Source organism: Columba livia, chromosome 32 (assembly GCF_036013475.1).
Source record: "Columba livia isolate bColLiv1 breed racing homer chromosome 32, bColLiv1.pat.W.v2, whole genome shotgun sequence".
NCBI classification, from domain to species: domain Eukaryota; kingdom Metazoa; phylum Chordata; class Aves; order Columbiformes; family Columbidae; genus Columba; species Columba livia.
In genome coordinates, this window is record NC_088633.1 from 386,840 (window position 1) to 412,295 (window position 25,456).

General features: G+C 52.2%; 2 protein-coding genes, 1 long non-coding RNA gene and 5 other non-coding genes across 9 annotated transcripts; 3 read left to right on the forward strand and 5 right to left on the reverse strand.

Annotated features, from left to right (window-relative positions):
• Positions 1-1,643: 1,643 nt before the first annotated feature.
• LOC102085781 (E3 ubiquitin-protein ligase TRIM7) lies at positions 1,644-9,045 on the reverse strand. The gene is given in 8 exon segments (XM_065044111.1): positions 1,644-3,113; positions 3,115-3,131; positions 3,971-4,000; positions 4,139-4,254; positions 4,487-4,509; positions 4,590-4,820; positions 5,916-6,011; positions 7,764-9,045. Coding segments are annotated over 8 exon segments (1,437 nt in total). The 5' UTR covers positions 8,190-9,045; the 3' UTR covers positions 1,644-2,615.
• LOC102085601 (E3 ubiquitin-protein ligase TRIM11-like) lies at positions 8,268-18,707 on the forward strand. 2 transcript variants are annotated; one of them, XM_065044110.1, is made up of 8 exons: positions 8,268-8,396; positions 9,530-9,643; positions 11,195-11,689; positions 13,740-13,835; positions 13,919-14,149; positions 15,261-15,283; positions 15,423-15,535; positions 16,272-18,707. In XM_065044110.1, exons 3-8 carry the CDS (start codon positions 11,303-11,305, stop codon positions 16,778-16,780), a joined length of 1,359 nt encoding a protein of 452 aa, XP_064900182.1. In that variant the 5' UTR covers positions 8,268-8,396; positions 9,530-9,643; positions 11,195-11,302; the 3' UTR covers positions 16,781-18,707. The 2 variants fall into 2 exon arrangements, with proteins under 2 accessions (XP_064900182.1, XP_064900181.1); XM_065044109.1 differs by lacking the exons at positions 8,268-8,396; positions 9,530-9,643 and adding an exon at positions 9,650-9,786.
• Positions 18,389-18,460, forward strand: TRNAE-CUC (transfer RNA glutamic acid (anticodon CUC)). The gene has a single exon. It is a non-coding gene; the product is annotated as a tRNA-Glu (tRNA).
• A 764-nt stretch (positions 18,708-19,471) lies between the features above and the next one.
• TRNAV-CAC (transfer RNA valine (anticodon CAC)) lies at positions 19,472-19,544 on the reverse strand. The gene has a single exon. It is a non-coding gene; the product is annotated as a tRNA-Val (tRNA).
• Positions 19,545-19,696: 152 nt separating this feature from the next.
• On the reverse strand, positions 19,697-19,805 carry TRNAL-CAA (transfer RNA leucine (anticodon CAA)). Its single transcript has 2 exons — positions 19,768-19,805; positions 19,697-19,742 (listed from the first exon to the last, which is right to left on the reverse strand). It is a non-coding gene; the product is annotated as a tRNA-Leu (tRNA).
• Positions 19,806-19,978: 173 nt separating this feature from the next.
• On the reverse strand, positions 19,979-20,051 carry TRNAK-CUU (transfer RNA lysine (anticodon CUU)). The gene has a single exon. It is a non-coding gene; the product is annotated as a tRNA-Lys (tRNA).
• A 649-nt stretch (positions 20,052-20,700) lies between these two features.
• On the forward strand, positions 20,701-20,773 carry TRNAV-CAC (transfer RNA valine (anticodon CAC)). Its single transcript has one exon. It is a non-coding gene; the product is annotated as a tRNA-Val (tRNA).
• A 462-nt stretch (positions 20,774-21,235) lies between these two features.
• On the reverse strand, positions 21,236-25,454 carry LOC135576878 (uncharacterized). Its single transcript, XR_010468569.1, has 4 exons — positions 25,440-25,454; positions 24,492-24,627; positions 22,559-22,639; positions 21,236-21,414 (listed from the first exon to the last, which is right to left on the reverse strand). It is a non-coding gene; the product is annotated as an uncharacterized LOC135576878 (long non-coding RNA).
• Between the last annotated feature and the right edge of the window lie 2 nt (positions 25,455-25,456).

A 25,456-nucleotide genomic window follows, 5' to 3' on the forward strand; every position in this document is an offset into this window, starting at 1 on the left:
GAAGTGGGAAGGTGAGAAACAGCAAAGAGATAAGAAATTAAAGGGGAAAAAGCCTTTTGTAAAAGAAATAAATTAGAGTGAAATAAAATAAAATAAAATAAATAAAATAAAATAAAATAAAAACCTGGGGCCGGTCCCCCCCATGTCCCCATGTCCCCCCATGTCCCCATATCCCCCCATGTCCCCATCCCCCCCATGTCCCCATGTCCCCCCATGTCCCCATATCCCCCCATGTCTCCCATGTCCCCCCGTCCTCATATCCCCCATATCCCCACATCCCATCATGTCCCCCATGTCCCCATACTCCCCATATCCACCTGTCCCCATTGACCCCATGTCCCCCTGCCCCCCCATATCCCTCATGTCCCCCCATATCCCCCTGTCCCAAATGTCCCCATGTCCCCCCATGTCTCGCCCCCATATCCCCCCATGTACCCCACATCCCACCATGTACCCCACGTCCCCATGTCTCTCTGTCCCCCTTGTCCCCCATATCCCCCCATATCCCCCCATTGTCCCCCTGTCTCCATGTCCCCCCATGTCCCCATATCCCCCCATTGTCACCCTGTCCCCACGTCCCCCCATGTCCCCCCATGTCCCCATATCCCCCCATTGTCCCCCTGTCCCCACGTCCCCCCATGTCCCCATATCCCCCCATTGTCCCCCTGTCCCCCCATGTCCCCATATCCCCCCATTGTCCCCCTGTCCCCACGTCCCCCCATGTCCCCCCATGTCCCCATATCCCCCCATTGTCCCCCTGTCCCCCCATGTCCCCATATCCCCCCATTGTCCCCCTGTCCCCACGTCCCCCCACGTCCCCCCATGTCCCCATATCCCCCATTGTCCCCCTGTCCCCACGTCCCCCCATGTCCCCATATCCCCCCATTGTCCCCCTGTCCCCCCATGTCCCCATATCCCCCCATTGTCCCCCTGTCCCCACGTCCCCCCACGTCCCCCCATGTCCCCATATCCCCCCATTGTCCCCCTGTCCCCACGTCCCCCCATGTCCCCATATCCCCCCATTGTCCCCCTGTCTCCATGTCCCCCCATGTCCCCATATCCCCCCATTGTCCCCCTGTCTCCACGTCCCCCCATGTCCCCCCATGTCCCCATATCCCCCCATTGTCCCCCTGTCCCCACGTCCCCCCATGTCCCCATATCCCCCCATTGTCCCCCTGTCTCCATGTCCCCCCATGTCCCCATATCCCCCCATTGTCCCCCTGTCCCCACGTCCCCCCATGTCCCCACCATGTCCCCCCGTCCCCTGTTGTCCCCGTGTCCCACCTGCGGCTCCATGGCCGGGGGTCCCCGCTCCCCCGCGCCGCCGCGTCCCCCCGGCCCGGCCCCGCCCCCGCTCCCCTTTTGGGGCCAAATCCGCCCTTTCCTGCCCTCCCTTCCCCTTCCCCTTTTCCCCCTTTTCCTTTCCCCCTTTTCTCCCCATTTTTATTTCCCCCTCCCCCCATTTTATCCCATTTTTCCCCCTTTTCTCCTCCCTCCCCATTTCCCCCTTTTTTTCCTTTACCCCCCATCCCTTTTTTTCCCCTTTTCGGCCAGAAAACGGGTTAAAACTGCCCATTTTCTGGGTTTTCAGGCAAACTCCTCCCCTGCCCCCGGGGAACAGATTAAAACCCCCATTCTCCTTCCTCCCCCGGCGCCAACGACCCTTTTCTTCCCCAATTCGGCCCATTCAGCCCCAAAATCCCCCCGGGGCGGTTTCGGGCTTGAACCTTCGACCCCCAGGGAGACGAACGGGAACATCCTGGGGGTTGATTTGATTTGGTTTGATCTGATTTGATGTGATTTGATTTGATTTTTAGTTTATTTTATTTTTATTTTATTTTATTTTATTGTACTTTATTTTATTTTTCAATTTTAAAATTTATTCCATTTCATTTATTTCATTCTATTTAATTTCATTTAATTTCATTTCCGAGTGTCCTCAAAGTGCTGAAAAAATGGCACTAGGGCTTATTTTTGGGGTAGGGTTTGTACTCCAAGTGTCCTCAAATAGGTGGAAAATCACGCTAGGGCTAATTTTTGGGGTAGGGCTTATACAACAAGTGTCCTCAAAAAGCTGGAAAATCATGCTAGGGCTTATTTTTGGGGTAGGGTTTATATTCCAAGTGTCCTCAAAGTGCTGAAAAATGGCACTAGGGCTTATTTTTGGGGTAGGGCTTATATTCCGAATGTCTTCAAAAAGCTGAAAAATGGCACTAGGGCTTATTTTTGGGGTAGGGCTTATATTCCGAATGTCTTCAAAAAGCTGAAAAATGGCACTAGGGCTTATTTTTGGGGTAGGGCTTATATTCCGAATGTCCTCAAAAAGCTGAAAAATAGTACTAGGGCTTATTTTTAGGGTAGGGCTTATATTCCAAGTGTCCTCAAAAAGCTGAAAAATGGCACTAGGGCTTATTTTTGGGGTAGGGCTTATACAACGCGCATCCTCAAAAAGCTGGAAAATCACGCTAGGGCTTATTTTTGGAGTAGGGCTTATATTCCGAGCATCCACAAGAATCAGAGGCTGGAAAGGACCTTGGCGGACAGAAGACCCCCAAAGTGGTGGAAATAGGGACATTTTGGGCGTAAAAGCGGCGTTTGGGCGAGCGGCGCCGAGCTCAGGGGCGCAGGGTGATGTGGGCGCCCTCGCCCCACACCAGGAACCAGGGCTGGACCCGCTCGCCACCAAACGAGGCCGCGGGGAAGGTGAAGATCAAGGACCTCTTGTCGGCGTCGAAAAAGGCCACGTGCCCCTTGTCGTAGTCCAGGGACACCCGGACCCTCTTGGGGACGTCGAGCTGGCGCAGCGGGACGCGCTCGAGGGAGGTGAGCGCCCAAAACTGGCCGTGACACAGGCCCATGGACCACAGGTCAACGCTGGGGGGCGCGGGAGACTCGTCGCTTCTCCTCACGGCCCCCTTGGCCACCCCCACGGCCCAGGAGCCTTGGGGTGGCACGTCCACCTCCCAGCAGGACGTCCCCGAGGTGACCCCCGGCCGGCCCAGCACGCAGGGGTCGGCGTCCAGGGCGCGGGCCGGTCGGGTTTCCCGGGTGTCTTCCCAGCGCACGCTCCTCCCGTCGGGCGACACCGCGAGCTGGGGGTGCGCCGTGGAGGGGGTCCAGCGTCACCGGCACTGCGAGGGGGGGAGAGCGGGCGTCGGGGGAACCGGAGCGGTGAGACCAACCACCGCCCATTGAGGTCATGGAGTCCAACCACCGCCCATTGAGGTCATGGAGTCCAACCACCGCCCATTGAGGTCATGGAGTCCAACCACAACCCATTGAGGTCATGGAGTCCAACCACAACCCATCGAGGTCATGGAGTCCAACCACAACCCATTGAGGTCATGGAGTCCAACCACAACCCATTGAGGTCATGGAGTCCAACCAGCGCCCATCGAGGTCGTGGAGTCCAACCACCACCCATTGAGGTCATGGAGTCCAACCACCGCCCATCGAGGCCATGGAGTCCAACCACAACCCCTCGAGGTCATGGAGTCCAACCACCGCCCATCGAGGCCATGGAGTCCAACCACCACCCATCGAGGCCATGGAGTCCAACCACCACCCATTGGAGTCCAACCACCGCCCATCGAGGTCATGGAGTCCAACCACCACCCATTGAGGTCGTGGAGTCCAACCACCGCCCCTCAAGATTGTGGAGTCCAACCACAACCCCTTGAGGTCATGGAGTCCAACCATAAACCCTCAAGATCAAGACCAACCACGACCCCTCGAGGTCAAGTCCAACCATGACCCCCCAAGATCATTCAAGACCAACCATAACCCCTCAAGACCATCGAGTCCAACCACAACCCCTCAGGATCATTGATTCCCCGACCCATTGAAGTGAATCGATCCATCCACGGGTTATGGTGAGCACTCCCTGGTTCGTTATGGTGTTCTTGCCTCTCCACCCCAGGCCCGGCTCAACCTCCCTGGGCCTCCCCACCTCCAGTAGGCCTGGACTTACTCTTCTCAGGCAGCTCGAACATCAGGACGTCTAGAGAGGGGAGAGAAGAGGCATTAATGGGTGTCACACGCACGGCCATGAAACAGGGAGGTTCTTCTGCCACGGGTGACGTTAATTGCAACAAAACACAATCTATATTCTAATTAACAAGCATAATTAACGCCCCACCTTGGAAGCTCCTCAGAGTCTCCTCCAGCGCCACGTTTCTCTCCCTGAAGCGACTGATCTTCTCCTCCAGCTCCGTGAGAAGCGCCGTCGGTGGCTGGAAATGTCCCTCGTCACACCTGGAGGAGCAGAACCAGAGCGGGTGGCCCAGGACGCGTCTCCTGGTGGACCGAGAACCCTTTGGTGCGCACCAGAAGGTCCTGACGGACCAACCACGGCGCGGTTTGCCCACAGAGCCAAAACGTGACTCGCGGGGGTTTGGTGGAGCGTCTCCCGTTGGATCCAACCTTGTCAAGGTCAAGTCCAACCCAACGTTCCTCGCCAAGATGGGGTGGGGAGGTGAGGACGTACCTGCTCAAGGTGCCCCCGACGTCCTGGGAGGAAGAGATGGAAGAGGAAGCTCAATGTGTGGACGGCGGCGCCGCCGACGTGGCCGCGTCCCCCCGCCGCTCACCCGCAGGAAGGCGCCCGCCGGCTGCCGCCGCGTCTCCTCCAGCTGGCGGATGGCGGCGTCCAGGCGCGAGATCTCGGTGGTGAGCGCCGTGGCCGTCTCCTCCTGCGCTTGCTCCGCGTCCCGCTCCAGCGCCCCCAGCCGGGCCAGCAGGGGGCGGGCGGCGTCCTCCAGGAGGACACGCAGCCCGTCGAACGCCGACACGACGCGGCGCCGCTCGGCCTCGGCGTTCTCCTGCGGGGCCGACGCGAGGGGACACGTCTCCACTGCCCGTGTCCTTTACGTGTGTCTACACATCTGCTCTGCGTTCGGCAGTGGAGTTGTTTGGGTTGGAAGAGACGCTCAAGGTCATCAAGACCAACTATGACCCCTCAAGACTGAGTCCAACCATAAACCCTCAAGATCAAGTCCAACCATAACCCCTCAAGGTCATTGAGTCCAACCATAACCCCTCGAGATCGAGTCCAACCATAACCCCTCAAGGTCAAGACCAACCATGACCTCTCAAGATCGAGTCCAACCATAAACCCTCAAGATCAAGTCCAATCATAACCCCTCAAGGTCATCGAGTCCAACCATAACCCATCAAGGTCATTGAGTCCAACCATAACCCCTCGAGATCGAGTCCAACCATGACCGCTGAAGATCATCAAGTCCAACCATAACCCCTCAAGATTGATTCCAACCATAACCCCTCAAGGTCAAGACCAACCATGACCCGTCAAGATTGAGTCCAACTGTAACTCCTCAAGATCAAGTCCAACCATAAACCCTCAAGATCATCAAGTCCAACCATAAACCCTCAAGGTCAAGTCCAACCATGACCCTTCGAGATCATCAAGACCAACCATAACGCCTTGAGATGGAGTCCAACCATGACCCCTCAAGATCATTGAGTCCAACCATGACCCCTTAAGGTCAAGTCCACCATAACCCCTCAAGATCAGCAAGACCAACCACAACCCTCAAGATCAAGTCCAACCATAACCCGTCAAGGTCAAGACCAACCATGACCTCTCAAGATCAAGTCCAACCATAACCCATCAAGGTCATCAAGACCAACCATAACCCCTCAAGGTCAAGTCCAACCACAACCCCTCAAGATTGAGTCCAACCATAACCCGTCTAGGTCAAGTCCAATTATGACCCCTCAAGACTGAGTCCAACCATAACCTGTCAAGGTCAAGACCAACCATGACCTCTCAAGGTCAAGTCCAACCATAACCCATCAAGGTCATCAAGACCAACCATAACCCCTCAAGACCAAGTCCAACCACGACCCCTCGAGATCATCGAGCCCCCATTGGTTCCTGCTCGTTGCAGCGTTACCAGGCACTCGCGGTTCCTCCTCATCTCAGCGTCCCGCAGGGCCAGCAGTCTGTCCCTGGCGTCCGTCAGTCCACTCAGCCGCGCCTGGACCCGGTCCTGCCAGATCCAATGGAGATAGGGCACTGGTGACCCTGCAGACCTTCAGGACCCTCTCCGTCCGGAACGGCAAGGGCTGCTTTGCCAGGTAGGGCTTATTTTCTGGAAGGGCTTATTTTCTAGATATGGCTTATTTTCGAGATACGGCTTATTTTCTACGTAGGGCTTGTTTTCTAGGTATGGCTTGTTTTCTAGATATGGCTTATTTTCTAGGTATGGCTTATTTTCAGGGAAGGGCTTATTTTTGGGGAAGGACTTATCTGTTAAGTAGAGCTTATTTACTAAGTAAGGCTTATTTTTTAGGTAGGGCTTATTTTCTAGCTAGTGCTTATTTTTGGAGAAGGGCTTATTTTTTAGGTAGGGCTTATTTTAGGGGAAGGGCTTATTTTCTAGGTAGGGCTTATTTTAGGGGAAGGGCTTATTTTTTAGGTAGGGCTTATTTTTTAGGTAGGGCTTATTTACTAGCTAGTGCTTATTTTTGGAGAAGGGCTTATTTTTTAGGTAGGCCTTATTTTTGGGGAAGGGCTTATTTTCTAGGTAGGGCTTATTTTAGGGGAAGGGCTTATTTTTTAGGTAGGGCTTATTTTTTAGGTAGGTCTTATTTTCTAGCTAGTGCTTATTTTTGGAGAAGGGCTTATTTTTTAGGTAGGGCTTATTTTAGGGGAAGGGCTTATTTTCTAGGTAGGGCTTATTTTAGGGGAAGGGCTTATTTTTTAGGTAGGGCTTATTTTTTAGGTAGGGCTTATTTTGGGGCAAGGGCTTATTTTCTACGTAGTGCTTGTTTTTGGGGAAGGGCTTATTTTTGAGGTAGGTCTTATTTTCTAGGTACGTCTTATTTTTGGGGAAGGGCTTATTTTCTAGGTAGGGCTTATTTTTGGGCAAGGCTTTATTTTCTACATAGGGCTTGTTTTTGAGGAAGGGCTTACTTTTGAGGTATGGCTTACTTTCTAGGTACAACTTATTTTTGGGAAGGGGCTTATTTTCAAGATAGGGCTTATTTTCAAGATATGCCTTATTTTCCGCAAAGGGCTTATTTTCCATGTAGGGCTTGTTTTCTAGGTATGGCTTATTGTTGAGGATGGGCTTACTTTCTAGATAGGGCTTATTTTCTAGGTAGGGCTTATTTTCTAGGCAGGGCTTATTTTCTAGGTACGGCTTATTTTCGGGGAAGGGCTTGTTTTCTAGGTAGGGCTTATTTTTGAGGAAGGGCTTATTTTCTAGGTACGGCTTATTTTTGAGGTAGATCTTATTTTCTAGGTAGGGCTTATTTTTGGGGAAGGGCTTATTTTAGATGCAAGTCTTATATTCAAGGCAGGTCCTATTTTCGAGGCAGGTGTTATCTTCAGGGCAGGTCCTATTTTCAGGGTAGGTCTTATTTTCAGGGTAGGTCCTATTTTCAGGGTAGGTCCTATTTTCAGGGTAGGTCTTATTTTCAGGGTAGGTCTTATTTTCAGGGTAGGTCCTATTTTCAGGGAATGTCTTATTTTCAGGGTAGGTCTTATTTTCAGGGTAGGTCCTATTTTCAGGGAATGTCTTATTTTCAGGGTAGATCTTATTTTCAGGGCAGGTCCTATTTTCAGGGCAGGTCCTATTTTCAGGGTAGGTCTTATTTTCAGGGCAGGTCCTATTTTCAGGGTAGGTCCTGTTTTCAGGGTAGGTCTTATTTTCAGGTCAGGTCCTATTTTTGGGGGGAAAGCGTGCCAAAACCCCTCTAGCCATTACAAAACCCCCCCCCCCCGCCCCCATTCTCACCTGGTACTCCCGCACGGCCTCCGGCACCGGCAGCACGGCGTGCGAGCGGTGCGCCCGCGACTCGCGGCACACGGCGCAGACGCCGACGCCGTCGTCCCGGCAGAAGAAGCCGAGGGGCTCGCCGTGTTTGCCGCACCATTCCCCGTCCTCCGGCTCCTCTTCCTCTACCGTAATTCCCCGCGCGGCCGCCTCCAGATTCAAGCCCTTGGTGATTTCCAGGAGCCGCGCCAGCTCCGGGCTGGGCCGGAGCGTTGGCTCGGGGGCCTCTCGGCGGCACCGCGGGCACCGGAAAGGCCCGGTGGCCCATTCCCAGCGGCGGGTGATGCAGCCGCGGCAGAAGTGGTGGCCGCAATGGATGGACACGGGGTCGCGGAACAGCTCGCGGCAAACGGGGCACGAGGCTCCATCATCGGGGATGCTCGCCATGGGGGCCTCGCCGACCGCTCAACGCTTTCATTTTCACGGCAAAAGCGGCAAAATAGGCGTTTCCTGCGGGTTGTGGGAAAGCGCAGAGGACGCGGGGGGGAAATCCCACCCCCACGGCGCTCCCCGCGCCCAACAAGGGGGGTTGGGCGGCCCCCGCGGGTGGTTCGGTCCGGCCAAACCAACCCGGTCCCCTCGGGCCCAGCGCAGGTTGGTCATGGTGTCCCCCCCCCCCGGGAAAGCTGTTAGACGCCTTTAATTAAGCTTGAAATCTAATTAGACCTAATGGGTTCCTGCCTTGAGGACTCTAAGGGTCCCAAGGGAAAAATGGCGTTCGATTCAATTTCATTTCAATTCAGTTTTATATCGATTCAATTTCATTTCAATTCAGTTTTATATCGATTCAATCTCATTTCAATTCAGTTTTATATCGATTCAATTTCATTTCAATTCAGTTTTATTTCAATTCAATTTCGTTTCAATTCAGTTTTATTTCAATTCAATTTCGTTCCAAATTGTAAGCGAAATGATCCGCAAAATCCAATCGAAATGATCCAGAAATTGAATCGAAATGATCCAGAAACAGAATAAAAATGATCCACAAAATTGAATCGAAATGATCCAGAAATTAAATCAAAATGATCCGCAAAATCCAATCGAAATGATCCAGAAATCAAATCGAAATGATCCGCAAAATCCAATCGAAATGATCCAGAAATCAAATCGAAATGATCCAGAAATCAAATCAAAATGATCCACAAAATTGAATCGAAATGATCCAGAAATTAAATCAAAATGATCTACAAAATCCAATCAAAATGATCCACAAAATCGAATCAGAACGATCCACAAATCAAACCAAAATAATCCAGAAATTAAATCAAAATGATCCATAAGATCCAATCAAAATGATCCAGAAATTAAATCAAAGTGATCCATAAGATCCAATCAAAATAATCCAGAAATTAAATCAAAATGATCCATAAGATCCAATCAAAATGATCCAGAAATTAAATCAAAATGATCCATAAGATCCAATCAAAATGATCCAGAAATTAAATCAAAATGATCCATAAGATCCAATCAAAATGATCCAGAAATTAAATCAACGTGATGCAGAAATTAAATCTTAATGATCCCCAAAATCCAATCAAAATGATCCAGAAATCCAATCGAAACGACCCACAAGATCCAATCAAAACGATCCACAAACCCTGCGGTGAATTTTGCCTTAAGAATGAAATCTCACAATTTAATATTAAGATTTAGACATTAACATTTAACGAGCGACGTCTGAAATCGAAATTTAAGTTGAAACGGAACCGGTGAAGTTTCCATTTCAGAAAGCCAAATATTCAAATTGGACGCCGAGGCAAACGAGCTTAATTAAGAACCGGCCAATCAGCTCCGAGATGAAGGGCCCCCCAGCCTCGTTCTGAGCGCTGGCGCCGGAAATCGTAAGAACGAAACGGGCTCTTTTGCCCGATTTCTCAGAAATTCGGTGCTTCGTTAGGCGGCGGTTGGGGGGCTCGTTAGGGGGGACGTGGTTTCGGTTCTACAGGGAAATTTGGGGGCGGGGGTGTTGAGGGAATTAATGAAGGTAATTGGGATGTTAAAGGTGGGGTTGTTAATGGGGGGTGGAAGTGGGGGGTTCTGATGTGGGGATGGGGGGATATTGGGGGATATTGGGGGATATGGGGACATGAGGGGGTATATAGGCATGGGGGGACATGGGGGATGGGGGATATGGGGGGATATATGGGCATGGGGGGACATGGGGGATGGGGGATATGGAGACATGGGGGATATGGGGGGACATGGGGATATGGGGGGATAGGGGGATATGGGGGGATATGGGGGGATATATAGGCATGGGGGGATATGGGGATATGGAGACATGGGGGGATATGGGGGGATATGGAGATATGGGGGGATATGGGGGACATGGGGGGATAGGGGGATATGGGGGGATATATAGGCATGGGGGGACATGGGGATATGGAGACATGGGGGATATGGGGGGACATGGGGGGATATGGGGGGACATGGGGATATGAGGGGACATGGGGGGATATGGGGGGACATGGGGATATGAGGGGACATGAGGAGATATGGGGGGATATGGGGATATGGGGGGATATATAGGCATGGGGGGATATGGGGATATGGAGACATGGGGGGATATGGGGGGATATGGGGATATGGGGGGATATGGGGGACATGGGGGGATAGGGGGATATGGGGGGATATGGGGGGATATATAGGCATGGGGGGACATGGGGATATGGAGACATGTGGTATATGGGGGGACATGAGGAGATATGGGGGGATATGGGGATATGGGGGGATATATAGGCATGGGGGGATATGGGGATATGGAGACATGGGGGGATATGGGGGGATATGGGGATATGGGGCGATATGGGGGGATATATAGGCATGGGAGGACATGGGGGGACATGGGGACATGGGGATATGGGGGGACATGGGGGGATATGGGGGGACATGGGGATATGAGGGGACATGGGGGGATATGGGGGGACATGGGGGGATATATAGGCATGGGGGGATATGGGTACATGGGGGATATAGGGGGATATGGGGGACATGGGGACATGGGGGGATATGGGGGGACATGGGGGGATATATAGGCATGGGGGGACATGGGGGGACATGGGGATATGGGGACATGGGGGATATGGGGATATGGGGGGATATGGGGGACATGGGGACATGGGGGGATATGGGGGGATATATAGGCATGGGGGGACATGGGGGGACATGGGGACATGGGGACATGGGGGATATGGAGACATAGGGGGACATAGGGAGATATGGGGACATGGGGGGACATGGGGAGATGGGGGGACATGAGGGATATGGGGGGACATGGGACATAGGGGGACATGGGGGGACACGGAGTGACACGGGGGGACACGGGGGGACACGGGGGCCACAAGGACGCCGAGCATTTAAACAAATACCTTCATTTCATTTTGTATGAGCAGCACCCGGCCCTGCCCCCCCAGCCGCAGGAAGTGGAGCCACCCACGGGCGCCACCACAACCACCCCCGCCACATCTTCCTCCTCCTCCTCCTCCTCCCCCCGGTCCACCATGGCCGCCGCGCTCCTGGGCGAGGCCGCGTGCCCCGAGTGCCGTGGGCTGTTCCGCGACCCCGTGTCCATCCACTGCGGCCACAGCTTCTGCCGCGGCTGCATCGCCCGCCGCTGGGGGGACGCCGGGCGCCCCTTCCCGTGTCCCCGCTGCCACCGCGCGGCGCCGGAGAACACGCTCCGACCCAACCGCGAGTTGGCCAAAGTCATCGAGGTGGCCAAGAGGCTGAGCCTGAGGGCGGCGCCGGGACGGTGCCCGCGCCACAGCGAGGCGCTCAAGCTCTTCTGCGAGGACGACAGGAGCCTCATCTGCTTGGCGTGCCGGGGGGCGCCGGAGCACCGGGAGCACGCCGTGGTGCCCGTCGAGGAGGCCGCCGAGGAGAACAAGGTTCGGGGGTCCATGGGGTCTGTGGGGAGGAGGGACCTTCAGTTGTGGGTTTTGGATCTGCAACCTCATTGGATGGGGATCAAGAGCCACCATTGAGTCCAACCTCATTGGACGGGGATCAAGACCCTCATTGAGTCCAACCTCATTGGACGGGGATCAAGAGCCTCATTGAGTCCAACCTCATTGGACGGGGATCAAGAGCCTCCATTGGGTCCAACCTCATTGGATGGGGATCAAGACCCTCATTGAGTCCAACCTCATTGGGTGGGGATCAAGACCCTCATTGAGTCCAACCTCATTGGATGGGGATCAATAGCCTCATTGAGTCCAACCCCATTGGACGGGGATCAAGAGCCTCCATTGGGTCCAACCTCATTGGACGGGGATCAAGAGCCACCATTGGGTCCAACCTCATTGGATGGGGATCAATAGCCTCATTGAGTCCAACCCCATTGGACGGGGATCAAGAGCCTCCATTGGGTCCAACCTCATTGGATGGGGATCAAGAGCCTCCATTGGGTCCAACCTCATTGGACGGGGATCAAGAGCCTCCATTGGGTCCAACCTCGTTGGACGGGGATCAAGAGCCTCCATTGGGTCCAACCTCATTGGACGGGGATCAAGAGCCTCCATTGGGTCCAACCTCATTGGGCGGGGATCAAGAGCCTCATTGAGTCCAACCTCATTGGACGGGGATCAAGAGCCTCCATTGAGTCCAACCTCATTGGGCGGGGATCAAGAGCCACCATTGGGTCCAACCTCATTGGGTGGGTATCAAGAGCCTCCATTGGGTCCAACCTCATTGGAAGGGGAATCAAGAGCCTCCATTGGGTCCAACCTCATTGGACGGGGATCAAGAGCCTCATTGAGTCCAATCCCATTGGACGGGGATCAAGAGCCTCCATTGGGTCCAACCTCATTGGACGGGGATCAAGAGCCACCATTGGGTCCAACCTCATTGGACGGGGATCAAGAGCCACCATTGGGTCCAACCTCGTTGGACGGGGATCAAGAGCCTCCATTGGGTCCAACCTCATTGGACGGGGATCAAGAGCCTCCATTGGGTCCAACCTCATTGGACGGGGATCAAGAGCCTCCATTGGGTCCAACCTCGTTGGACGGGGATCAAGAGCCTCCATTGGGTCCAACCTCATTGGGCGGGGATCAAGAGCCACCATTGAGTCCAACCTCATTGGACGGGGATCAAGAGCCTCCATTGGGTCCAACCTCACTGGACGGGGATCAAGAGCCTCCATTGGGTCCAACCTCATTGGACGGGGATCAAGACCCTCATTGAGTCCAACCTCATTGGAAGAGTATCAAGAGCCTCCATTGGGTCCAACCTCATTGGATGGGGATCAAGAGCCTCCATGGGGTCCAACCTCGTTGGACGGGGATCAAGAGCCACCATTGAGTCCAAGCTCATTGGATGGGGATCAAGACCCTGCATTGGGTCCAACCTCATTGGACGGGGATCAAGAGCCTCCATTGGGTCCAACCTCATTGGATGGGGATCAAGAGCCTCCATGGGGTCCAACCTCGTTGGACGGGGATCAAGAGCCACCATTGAGTCCAAGCTCATTGGATGGGGATCAAGACCCTGCATTGGGTCCAACCTCATTGGACGGGGATCAAGAGCCTCCATTGGGTCCAACCTCATTGGACGGGGATCAAGACCCTGCATTGGGTCCAACCTCATTGGACGGGGATCAAGACCCTGCATTGGGTCCAACCTCATTGGATGGGGATCAAGAGCCTCCATTGGGTCCAACCTCATTGGACGGGGATCAAGAGCCTCCATTGGGTCCAACCTCATTGGACGGGGATCAAGAGCCGCCATTGGGTCCAACCTCATTGGGTGGGGATCAAGAGCCTCCATTGCGTCCAACCTCATTGGACGGGGATCAAGAGCCTCCATTGGGTCCAACCTCATTGGACGGGGATCAAGAGCCTCCATTGCGTCCAACCTCATTGGATGGGGATCAAGAGCCTCCATTGGGTCCAACCACGTGACTCTCTCCACATCTCATGGTGTTTTGTTCCCTTTCAGGAGAAGTTCGAGGCCCACGTGCGGATCCTGAAGGACCAGAGGGAGAAGCTCTTGGGGCTCAAAGAGGCTGAGGAAGGAAAATCCCGCGAGTGCCTCGTAAGTGGAGAATTAAAATCAAATTAAGAGTTGAATTAAATTAATCCCCCGTGGCGTCTTTCTTACCCTGTTTTCTCTCTCAGGAGCGGGTGGAATCGGAGCGCCAGAAGGTGTCGTCCCAATTCGGGGCGCTGCGCCGCCTCCTGGGCGCCCGGGAGCGCCTCCTGCTGGAGCGCTTGGGCCAGCTGCGCCACGAGGTGGCCAGGAGCGGGGAGGACAAGGTCAACCGCATCCTGGGGGCCGTGTCGGCCATCGACGGGCGCATCCGGGAGCTGCAGGACAAGTGTCGGCTTCCGGCCTGCGAATTCCTGCGGGTGAGGCCGAATCGACCCAAAACGCCCCTTTTCGGGATCATCTTGCCAACCTTTTTCCCGAAAAATACCTATTTTCTAGGCCTAGAGCTGGTGTCACCACCCAGGACTCAATTAATTCAATATATTCATTCCATACATTAATTCAATACGTTTTCTTGGCCTAGGCCTGGTGTCACCCCCCAGGAGTCTAATTAATCCAATATATTAATTAATGAGATAAATTTTCTTGGCCTAGAGCTGGTGTCACCACCCAGGACTCAATTAGTTCAATTTATTCATTCCATACATTAATTCAATACATTTTCTTGGCCTAGAGCTGGTGTCACCACCCAGGACTCAATTAGTTCAATATATTCATTCCATACATTAATTCAATACATTTTCTTGGCCTAGGCCTGGTGTCACCACCCAGGAGTCTAATTAATCCAATATATTAATTAATGAGATAAATTTTCTTGGCCTAGAGCTGGTGTCACCACCCAGGACTCAATTAGTTCAATTTATTCATTCCATACATTAATTCAATACGTTTTCTTGGCCTAGAGCTGGTGTCACCACCCAGGACTCCAATTAATTCAATATATTAATTGAATATATTAATTCAATACACTTTCTTGGCCTAGAGCTGGTGTCACCACCCAAGACTCTAATTAATCCCATATATTGATTAATCCAATATATTAATTGAATATATTAATGAATTCAATACATTTTCTTGGCCTAGACCTGGTGTCACCACCCAGGACTCAAGTAATTCAATATATTAATTCAATATATTAATTTGATGCATTAATTCAATGTATTAATTCATTGTATTTTCTTGGCCTAGACCTGGTGTCACCATCCAGGACTCTAATTAATCCAATATATTAATTAATTCAATATATTAATTCAATACATTAATTCAATGTATTTTCTTGGCCTAGACCTGGTGTCACCACCCAGGACTCAATTAATCCCATGTATTAATTCAATATATTAATCCAATATATTAATTCAATACATTTTCTCGGCCTAGAGCTGGTGTCACCACCATGACTCCACTTAATTAGTTCCATATATTAATTAATTCACCTCTGACCCACCGTCCCTCTCTTGTCCCCGTTTGCAGGACGTCGGAGCCATCCTGAGCAGGTTTGTGGCCCATTCCACATCTTTTTGAGCCATAATTAATGACGTAATTAATTGGGGAATAAACCACACATAAACTGGGGGGGTGGGACACGCCTCTACAAATGGAATATTATGGGATGGATGTTATTTTATCATCCAGGATTGAGGAGGACGGGGCCCCGAAACCAACGGAGGCGTCGGAGGCCCAAGACGCGCCCGCCGCCGTTTGTCCCGCGCCCGCCATTGTCAAGGAGGAAGCGGTGGGGTTCAGAGGTGGGGGAGGGGAATATCTACACCTGGGGGTGTCAAAAATACCCAAAATTGGGGACAACTGGGTTTTTTTTTCCTCTTTTCTAAGGTCTGGAGGCTCCTGGTAACAATAAACCACGTCTCGAGGCCTGGTTTTAATCCCAGCGAAAATAAACCACAGCAAGGCCTTGTTCTTAATCCCAGCAGAGATATCGATAATTCAAGGCCTTGGTTTTAATCCTGTCAGAACTATTGATAATTCAAGGCCTTGCTTTTAATCCCAACAAAACTATTGACATATCAAGGCCTTGTTTTTAATCCCAGCAAATATATTGATAATTCAAGGCCTTGTTTTTAATCCCAATGAAAATATCAACGTGGCAAGGCCTTGGGTTTAATCCTATCAGAACTATTGATAATTCAAGGCCTTGTTTTTAATCCCAGCAGAAATATCAACATTCCAAGGCCTTGTTTTTAATCCTATCAGAACTATCGATAATCCAAGGCCTCATTTTTAATCCCAACAAAACCATTGACCTCCCAAGGCCTCATTTTTAACCCCAGCAGAACCATTGACCTCCCAAGGCCTGGCTTTAACTCTAGGCCAAGCTCCCATCTTTCCCACCCTTCCCATCTCGCCCACGGCCTTAAACCCACTCGTTGGGCCTGGACCCTCCCCAGGCTGCCCCGGGGGACCAAATTTAGGCCCAACCCGTGGATTTATTGCCTTTGTGCATTGACATTGGTGTTAATCCCACAGCGAGCGTGACCCTGGACCCCGACACGGCGCATCCGCGGTTGGTCCTATCGGCCGACTTAAAACAGGTCAAATTCGGGGACACCCGGCGCCCCGTCCCCGACACCCCCCAACGCTTCGACTCGTCCCGCTGCGTCCTGGCCCGCCACGGCGTCACGGCCGGGCGCCGCTATTGGGAGGTGGACGTCGGCCATGGCACCGCGTGGGCCGTCGGCGTGGCCAAGGCCTCCGTGGGGAGGAAAGGCCGGCTTAGAGTTAAACCCGACGCCGGGATTTGGGCGCTAGGCCGCTGCGGGCCGCGCTACCAGGCCATGGCGTCACCCGCCGTCCCGCTGCGCGTGGCCCCCCAAAAAGTGGGTGTTTTTGTGGATTATGAGGGGGGCCGGGTGGCGTTTTTCGACGCGGCCCATGAGACGCCAATATTTGTGTTTTTCCCCATCAATTTCGAGGGGGAGGAAATCCTGCCCCTGCTCTGCCTGGGGAGGGGGGGGCGGCTCACCCTGTCGCCCTGAGCCCAACAGGGGGCGGCGCTCGAGCGGGTTTGGGCTCGTCAACCCAAATAATGGGTTTGGGGACACCAAATCCTGGGCCTAATCTGCCTTTTTCACCTCAAATCCTGGGCTTAATTCTCCCTTTATTAACCTCAGATCCTGGGTTTAATCCCCCCTTTTTCACCTCAAATCCTGGGCCTAATCCCCCTTTTTAACCTCAAATCCTGGGTTTAATCCCCCCTTTTAAACCTCAAATCCTGGGCTTAATTCTCCCTTTATTAACCTCAAATCCTGGGCCTAATCCCCCCTTTTTAACCTCAAATCCTGGGCCTAATCTACCTTTTTAACCTCAAATCCTGGGTTTAATCCCCCCTTTTAAACCTCAAATCCTGGGCCTAATCCCCCCTTTTTCACCTCAAATCCTGGGCCTAATCCCCCTTTTTAACCTCAAATCCTAGGCTTAATTCTCCCTTTATTAACCTCAGATCCTGGGCTTAATCCCCTCTTTTTCACCTCAAATCCTGGGCCTAATCCCCCTTTTTAACCTCAAATACTGGGTTTAATTCTCCCTTTATTAACCTCAGATCCTGGGTTTAATCCCCCCTTTTTCACCTCAAATCCTGGGCCTAATCCCCCTTTTTAACCTCAAATCCTGGATTTAATCCCCCCTTTTAAACCTCAAATCCTGGGCCTAATCCCCCCTTTTTCACCTCAAATCCTGGGCCTAATCCCCCCTTTTTAACCTCAAATCCTGGGTTTAATCCCCCTTTTTAACCTCAAATGCTGGTCTTAATTCCCCCTTTTTAACCCCAAATCCTGGGTTTAATCTCCCTCTTTTCACCTCAAATCCTGGGTTTATTCCCCCCTTTATTAACCCCAAATCCTGGCCTTAATCCCCTCTTTATTAACCCGAAATCTTGGGCTTAATCGACCCCTTTTAGCCTCAAATCCTGCACTTAATCCCCCATTTTTAACCTCAAATCCCGGGTTTAATCCGCCTCTTTTTAACCCTTTCTCACCTCAAATCCCAGGTTTAATTCCCCCTTTTATTAACCCCAAATCCTGGGCTTAACCCCCCTTTTTTCACCTCAACTCCCAGGCTTAATCCCCCTTTTTAACCTTAAATCCTGGGCTTAATCCCTCCTTTATTAACCCAAAATCCTGGGCTTAGTCCGCCTTAATTAACCTCAAATCCTTGGCTTAATTCGCCTCTTTTTAACCTTTTCAACCCCAAATCCTGGGCTTAATCCCCCTTTATTATTTAAGCTGAGCTGAAACCCCTTTAGATCTCCCCCATTTCCCCCCAACCACCCAAAACTTGTCATTGACCCCACCTAGAAATAAGAGACAAATAAACCCAGACTTGGCTTTAACCTCATTAAACCCTCATCAGCTCGCCCTTAATTACCAGCGGCTAATTGAGAAACACCAACACCACCCAAGGACACACACGCCGCGCGCCCCGTAATTAATTAATTGTTAGATTATTTAAGCCCCGCCCATTTGTTTCGGGGACTTTTGAGTCGGATGCTTAAAACCCACTAAAAATAGGGGAAAAAGGGGCAAAAAAGCGATAATTTAATGAGTTAATTAATTAATAAGCACTAAGTTGTATAGGGTTCTATGGGCTCCCTGGTGGTCTAGTGGTTAGGATTCGGCGCTCTCACCGCCGCGGCCCGGGTTCGATTCCCGGTCAGGGAAGCAACCTATTGGCTGGCCCTTATATTGGGGGAAATACGGTTATCATTATTATTATTATTATTATTATTATTATTATTATTATTATTATTATTATTATTATTATTATTATTATTATTATTATTATTATTATTATTATTATTATTATTCCCTCTTAGAAAGATCCCTCGGCCCCTCTTTTTATTCCCATGTGGCAAGATGTCCCCTCTCGCCTCTTCTCGATTACTTACGGTAATTCGAAATTATTCGAAATTCGAAATTTGAAGATTAAAATTGAAAATTTGGAAATGGAAATGGAAACCTAAAAATGTAAAAATTAAAATGTAACCATTAAAATAAATATAAAATTTCAATATAAAATAAAAATTTCAATTAAAAATATATATATAATATATAAATATAATATTTTATATTAGATTTTATATTAGATTTATATTTTATATTAGATTTATATTTTATATTAGATTTATATTTTATATATCTATATATAAAATATAGAATATAAAGTCTAAAGTATAAAATTTCAAATATAAAAATTAATATTTCAAATATAAAATGTAAAATTTCAAATATAAAACAGAGAATATAAAATTGAAAATATAACATTTAAAATATAAAATTTAGAATATAAAATTTAGAATATAGAATATAAAATATAAAATTTAGAATATAGAATATAAAATATAAAATTTAAAATATAAAATTCAAAATATAAAATTCAAAATATAAAATATAAAATTTAGAATATGAAATTTTAAATAGAAAATATAAAATATAACAGTTTAAAGCTCAAAAGAGTTAAAATTTAAACTTTAAAATGTATTTCTTAAGGGATTTAGGTTGCGCGGGCGGCGGCGGGAAATATTTCTCCGAAGGTCCTAATCGCGCGCAAAAAAAGGCGGGAAATTGAAGATATTTTGAAGGGGGGGATAAAGGGAAGAATAAAGATATAAATTACAACCTAAATATAAATTATAACTTAAATCAAAGGAAGATTTAAAGAAAATAAGGAGCTGTTTCTGCCCGGTTTCGAACCGGGGACCTTTCGCGTGTGAGGCGAACGTGATAACCACTACACTACAGAAACGCGCTGGTGGCGGCAGCGGAGAGTGCGCGGAAAACAGATGAAATACGGTAAATAAATCCAAGGGGTGAATGGACTAGAAGGAAATAAAGGGTATAAATGAAAAAACGAGGGGTTTTGCACCAAAACCGCACCGTTTTGCACCAAAACGCACCTGTCAGGAGTGGGATTCGAACCCACGCCTCCACACGGAGACCAGAAGCCCCAACCTGCGGGAAGGCAGCGCCTTGAGTCTGGCGCCTTAGACCACTCGGCCATCCTGACGGTGCCGCGTTGGGGCTAAAAAGGGCAAAACAGCGCCCCAAAGCATTAATGTGGATTTTAATTCTCTTGCCGACGGTGCCAATTTGGGGCTAAAAGCCACAAAATAGCCGCGCTAAAAAATTAGGTTAATCTGGATTGATTCCCCTTTAATTGGGGAAAATAGTTTATCAACTCGCCCAACGTGGGGCTCGAACCCACGACCCTGAGATTAAGAGTCTCATGCTCTACCGACTGAGCTAGCCGGGCTGCCCAGTCACCGCTTTGCTCCGCAAAATTGGCGCAAATTTCGTGCCTTTTGCAATTTTTGTCCATTTTGCAATTTGTTGGTATTTATGAAAATTTGGGCATTTTGCAATTTCGTGCATTTTGCAATTTTTTTTTAATTTTGCAATTTTTTTTTGCATTTTGCAATTTTTGTGCATTTTGCGTTTTTTTTTTTCCATTTTGCAATTTTTTGGTATTTATGAAAATTTGGGCATTTTGCAAGTTTTTTTTTCCATTTTGCAAATTTTGTGCATTTCACATTTTTTTGCCTTTTGCAAATTTTTCGCATTTCGCAATTTTTTGCCATTTTGGGCATTTCGCAATTTTTTTGCATTTCGCAATTTTTTTGCATCTCTGCAAATTTTGTGCATTTTGCAATTTTGTGCATTTCCCAAATTTTGTGCATTTTGCAAATTTTTGGTATTTATGAAAATTTGGGCATTTTGCAATTTTTTTTCATTTTGCAAATTTTGTGCATTTCGCATTTTTTTGCCCTTTGCGAATTTTTTGCATTTTGCAATTTTTTGCCTTTCACAAGTTTTGTGCATTTCGCAATTTTTTGCATCTTGTAAATTTTCCGCTTCAATTTGCCTCAAATTCCGCTGGAAAGGGCGGGAACTCCCGCCGCCCCGTTTCTGTAGTGTAGTGGTTATCACGTTCGCCTCACACGCGAAAGGTCCCCGGTTCGAAACCGGGCAGAAACAGCCCCTTTTCACCTCTTTTTATATTCAAATGTTTTCACCTTTGAACAAGCGCTTTTTGCTCTGGATCATCCGATCCTGGGTCCCTCCCGAACTCCTGGGTCCCTTCCCGAACTCCTGGGTCCCTCCCGAACTCCTGGGTCCCTCCCGAACTCCTGGGTCCCTCCCCGGACTCCTGGGTCCCTCCCGAACTCCTGGGTCCCTTCCGAACTCCTGGGTCCCTTCCGAACTCCTGGGTCCCTCCCGAACTCCTGGGTCCCTTCCCGGACTCCTGGGTCCCTTCCGAACTCCTGGGTCCCTCCTGAACTCCTGGGTCCCTCTGAACTCCTGGGTCCCTCCCGAACTCCTGGGTCCCTCCCGAACTCCTGGGTCCCTCTGAACTCCTGGGTCCCTCCCGAACTCCTGGGTCCCTCCAGAACTCCTGGGTCCCCCCGGACTCCTGGGTCCCCCAACAAACCACAGACATTCGCAGGGCCATAGTTGGTTTATTCTCCCCGGGGGTGGGTTTGGGGGTCCCGGGGGGTCCTGGGGGGTTTAGGGGTCCAGGGGGAGGTTTTGGGGGTCCCGGGGGGTTTTGGGGGCGTCTCAATCAGCTTTGGGCGGAGCCGCCGTCGACCCCCCGGCTGAGGGGGGGGAGGAGGAGCCTGTGGGGGGAGGGAGGGGTCAGTGGTGACCTTTGACCTTAGTGTCCCCCCCATGTCCCCATTGTCCCCATATCCCCCACATCCCCCCATGTCCCCATCGTGCCCATGTCCCCATTGTCCCCCCTTATCTCCCCATGTCCCCATATCCCCCCATGTCCCCAATGTCCCCATGTCCCCCATCTCTCCCCATATCCCCCCATGTTCCCATGTCCCCCCATGTCCCCCATGTCCCCATTGTCCCCATGTCCCCCTATATGTCCCCTGTGTCCCCATGTCCCCCCATGTCCCCCATGTCCCCATTGTCCCCATGTCCCCCTATATCTCCCCATGTCCCCTGTGTTCCCAATATCCCCATTAGCCCCATATCCCCCATTGTCCCCATGTCCCCCCCGTCCCCCCCTGTCCCCCTGTTCCCCCACGTCCCCATATCCCCATGTCCCCCATGTCCCCCCATGTCCCCCCATGTCCCCCCATGTCCCCATATCCCCATTGTCCAGATGTCCCCCATGTCCCCCCATGTTCCCCAATGTCTCCATGTCCCCCCCTGTCCCCCTGTTCCCCCACGTCCCCATATCCCCATGTCCCCCCATGTCCCCATATCCCCATTGTCCAGATGTCCCCCATGTCCCCCCATGTCCCCCATGTCCCCCAATGTCCCCATGTCCCCCCATGTCCCCATTGTCCCCATGTCCCCCAATGTCCCCATGTCCCCCCATGTCCCCATTGTCCCCATGTCCCCCAATGTCTCCATGTCCCCCCATTGTCCCCATTGTCCCCATGTCCCCCAGTGTCTCCATGTCCCCCCATGTCCCCCAATGTCCCCATGTCCCCCAATGTCTCCATGTCCCCCCATGTCCCCATTGTCCCCCATGTCCCCCAATGTCTCCATGTCCCCCAATGTCTCCATGTCCCCCCATGTCCCCCAATGTCCCCATGTCCCCCCATTGTCCCCATTGTCCCCATGTCCCCATTGTCCCCCATGTCCCCCAATGTCTCCATGTCCCCCCATGTCCCCATTGTCCCCATGTCCCCCAATGTCTCCATGTCCCCCCATGTCCCCCAATGTCCCCATGTCCCCCATGTCCCCCAATGTCCCCATGTCCCCCCATTGTCCCCGTTGTCCCCATGTCCCCCCATCTCTCACCTCCGTGTCCCCCGCAAAGGCTCCTCAGGAACCCCCAGACCTGACGCACGAGATTCGCCAAACACTGAGCGCACATCCTGCCTGGGGACAACGGGGACAATGGGGACAATGGGGACAATGGGGACATTGGGGACAATGGGGACATTGGGGACATTGGGGACAATGGGGACATGGGGACAATGGGGACATTGGGGACAATGGGGACATGGGGGGACACTGGGGACATGGGGGGACATGGGGACATTGGGGGATATGGGGGGATATGGGGACACAGGGGGCATATGGGGACAATGGGGGGACATGGGGGACATGGGGACATTGGGGACATCATGGGGACATGGGGACATTGGGGGACATGGGGGGACATTGGGGGATATGGGGACACAGAGGGGATATGGGGACAATGGGGGGACATGGGGGACATGGGGACATGGGGGACATGGGGGGATAGGGGGAATATGGGGACACGGGGACATTGGGGACATCATGGGGACATGGGGACATTGGGGGATATGGGGACACGGGGACATTGGGGACATGGGGACATGGGGGGATATGGGGACATGGGGGGATATGGGGACAATGGGGACATGGGGGGATATGGGGAGCTATGGGGACATGGGGGGACATGGGGACATTGGGGAGACATTGGGGGACATGGGGGGACACGGGGACATTGGGGACCCGGGGCCACCCACGCACATCCTGTCTGGGGCCATTGGGGCCACGGGTGGGGACCCGGGGCACCCACACACATCCTGTTTGGGGACACGGGGACAAGCGCCACCCCCTGTGTCCCCAGCCTGGCCCATGGCCCACATCCTGTCCCCATGGCCCCAGCCCCGTCCCTGTGTCCCCAACCCAGTGTCCCCATCCCTGTCCCATTATCCCTGTCCCCATGATGTCCCCATGTCCCTGTCCTTGTCCCATCGTCCCCATCCCAATGTCCCCATCACTGTCCCATTGTCCCCATCGTGATGTCCCCATGTCCCCATCCCCATCCCCATTCTGATGTCCCCATCCCAATGTCCCCATCACTGTCCCATTATCCCCATCCCCATGTCCCAATGTCCCCATGTCCCCATCCCCATGTCCCCGTCCCATTGCCCCCATCCCAATGTCCCCATCACTGTCCCGTTGTCCCCATCCTGATGTCCCTATGTCCCCATCCCCATCCCCATTCTGATGTCCCCAACCTGTCCCCATGTCCCCATCCCCATCCCAATGTCCCCATCACTGTCCTATTGTCCCCATCCCATTGTCCCCATGTCCCTGTCCCCACATCCCTGTCCCATTGTCCCCAACCCAGTCCCATTGTCCCCATCCCCATGTCCCCATCCCAATGTCCCCATAACTGTCCCGTTGTCCCCATCCTGATGTCCCCATGTCCCTATCCCCATCCCCATTCTGATGTCCCCAACCTGTTCCCATGTCCCCATCCCCATCCCAACATCCCCATCCCAATGTCCCCATCCCTGTCCCATTGTCCCCATCCCAATGTCCCCATCCCTGTCCCATTGTCCCCATCCCAATGTCCCCATCACTGTCCCATTGTCCCCATCCCTGTCCCAATGTCCCCATCCCAACGTCCCCATCCCAATGTCCCCATCACTGTCCCATTGTCCCCATCCCCATCCCAATGTCCCCATCCCAACGTCCCCATCCCAATGTCCCCATCCCTGTCCCATTGTCCCCATCCCAATGTCCCCATCACTGTCCCATTGTCCCCATCCCTGTCCCATTATCCCCATCCTGATGTCCCCATGTCCCCATCCCCATCCCCATGTCCCCGTCCCAATGTCCCCATCCCTGTCCCATTGTCCCCATCCCCATCCCAATGTCCCCATCCCCATGTCCCTGTCCCCATGTCCCCATCTCCATCCCCATGTCCCCAACCCCATCCCAATGTCCCCATGTCCCCATCCCCACTCACCAGCTCCCGTGTGTCCCGTTGGCTTCTCCCCGTCGCCCTTAAATCCCCGGTGCCCGTGACAGGTGACAATGACAGTGACGGTGACACCGGCGTCACCGGGGCCGGTCGGGCCGGTCCCCACCCCGCGTGGGCGGCCCTGGACAGGGAGGGGACAATGGGGACAATGGGGGACAAAGGGGACGTGACTCAGGGTCACTGGGGGTCTGGGACCCTGGGGGTTATTTGGGGTCACTGGGGGTTTAGGACCCTGGGGGTTATTTGGGGTCACTGGGGGTTTAGGACCCTGGGGGTTATTTGGGGTCACTGGGGGTTTGGGACCCTGGGGGTTATTTGGGGTCACTGGGGGTTTAGGACCCTGGGGGTTATTTGGGGTCACTGGGGGTTTAGGACCCTGGGGGTTATTTGGGGTCACTGGGGGGTTTAGGACCCTGGGGGTTATTTGGGGTCACGGGGGGTTTAGGACCCTGGGGGTTATTTGGGGTCACTGGGGGGTTTAGGACCCTGGGGGTCATTGGGGGTCACTGGGGGTTTAGGACCCTGGGGGTTATTTGGGGTCACTGGGGGGTTTGGGACCCTGGGGGTTATTTGGGGTCACTGGGGGGTTTAGGACCCTGGGGGTTATTTGGGGTCACAGGGGGCTTGGGACCCTGGGGGTTATTTGGGGTCACGGGGGGTTTAGGACCCTGGGGGTTATTTGGGGTCACTGGGGGTTTGGGACCCTGGGGGTTATTTGGGGTCACTGGGGCTTTAGGACCCTGGGGGTTATTTGGGGTCACTGGGGGGGTTTAGGACCCTGGGGGTTATTTGGGGTCACTGGGGGGGTTTGGGACCCTGGGGGTTATTTGGGGTCACTGGGGGGGTTTGGGACCCTGGGGGTTATTTGGGGTCACTGGGGGGGTTTAGGACCCTGGGGGTTATTTGGGGGTCCCCCTGGCCCCGCCCCTTCACCTTTGCCCCAGCGCGGG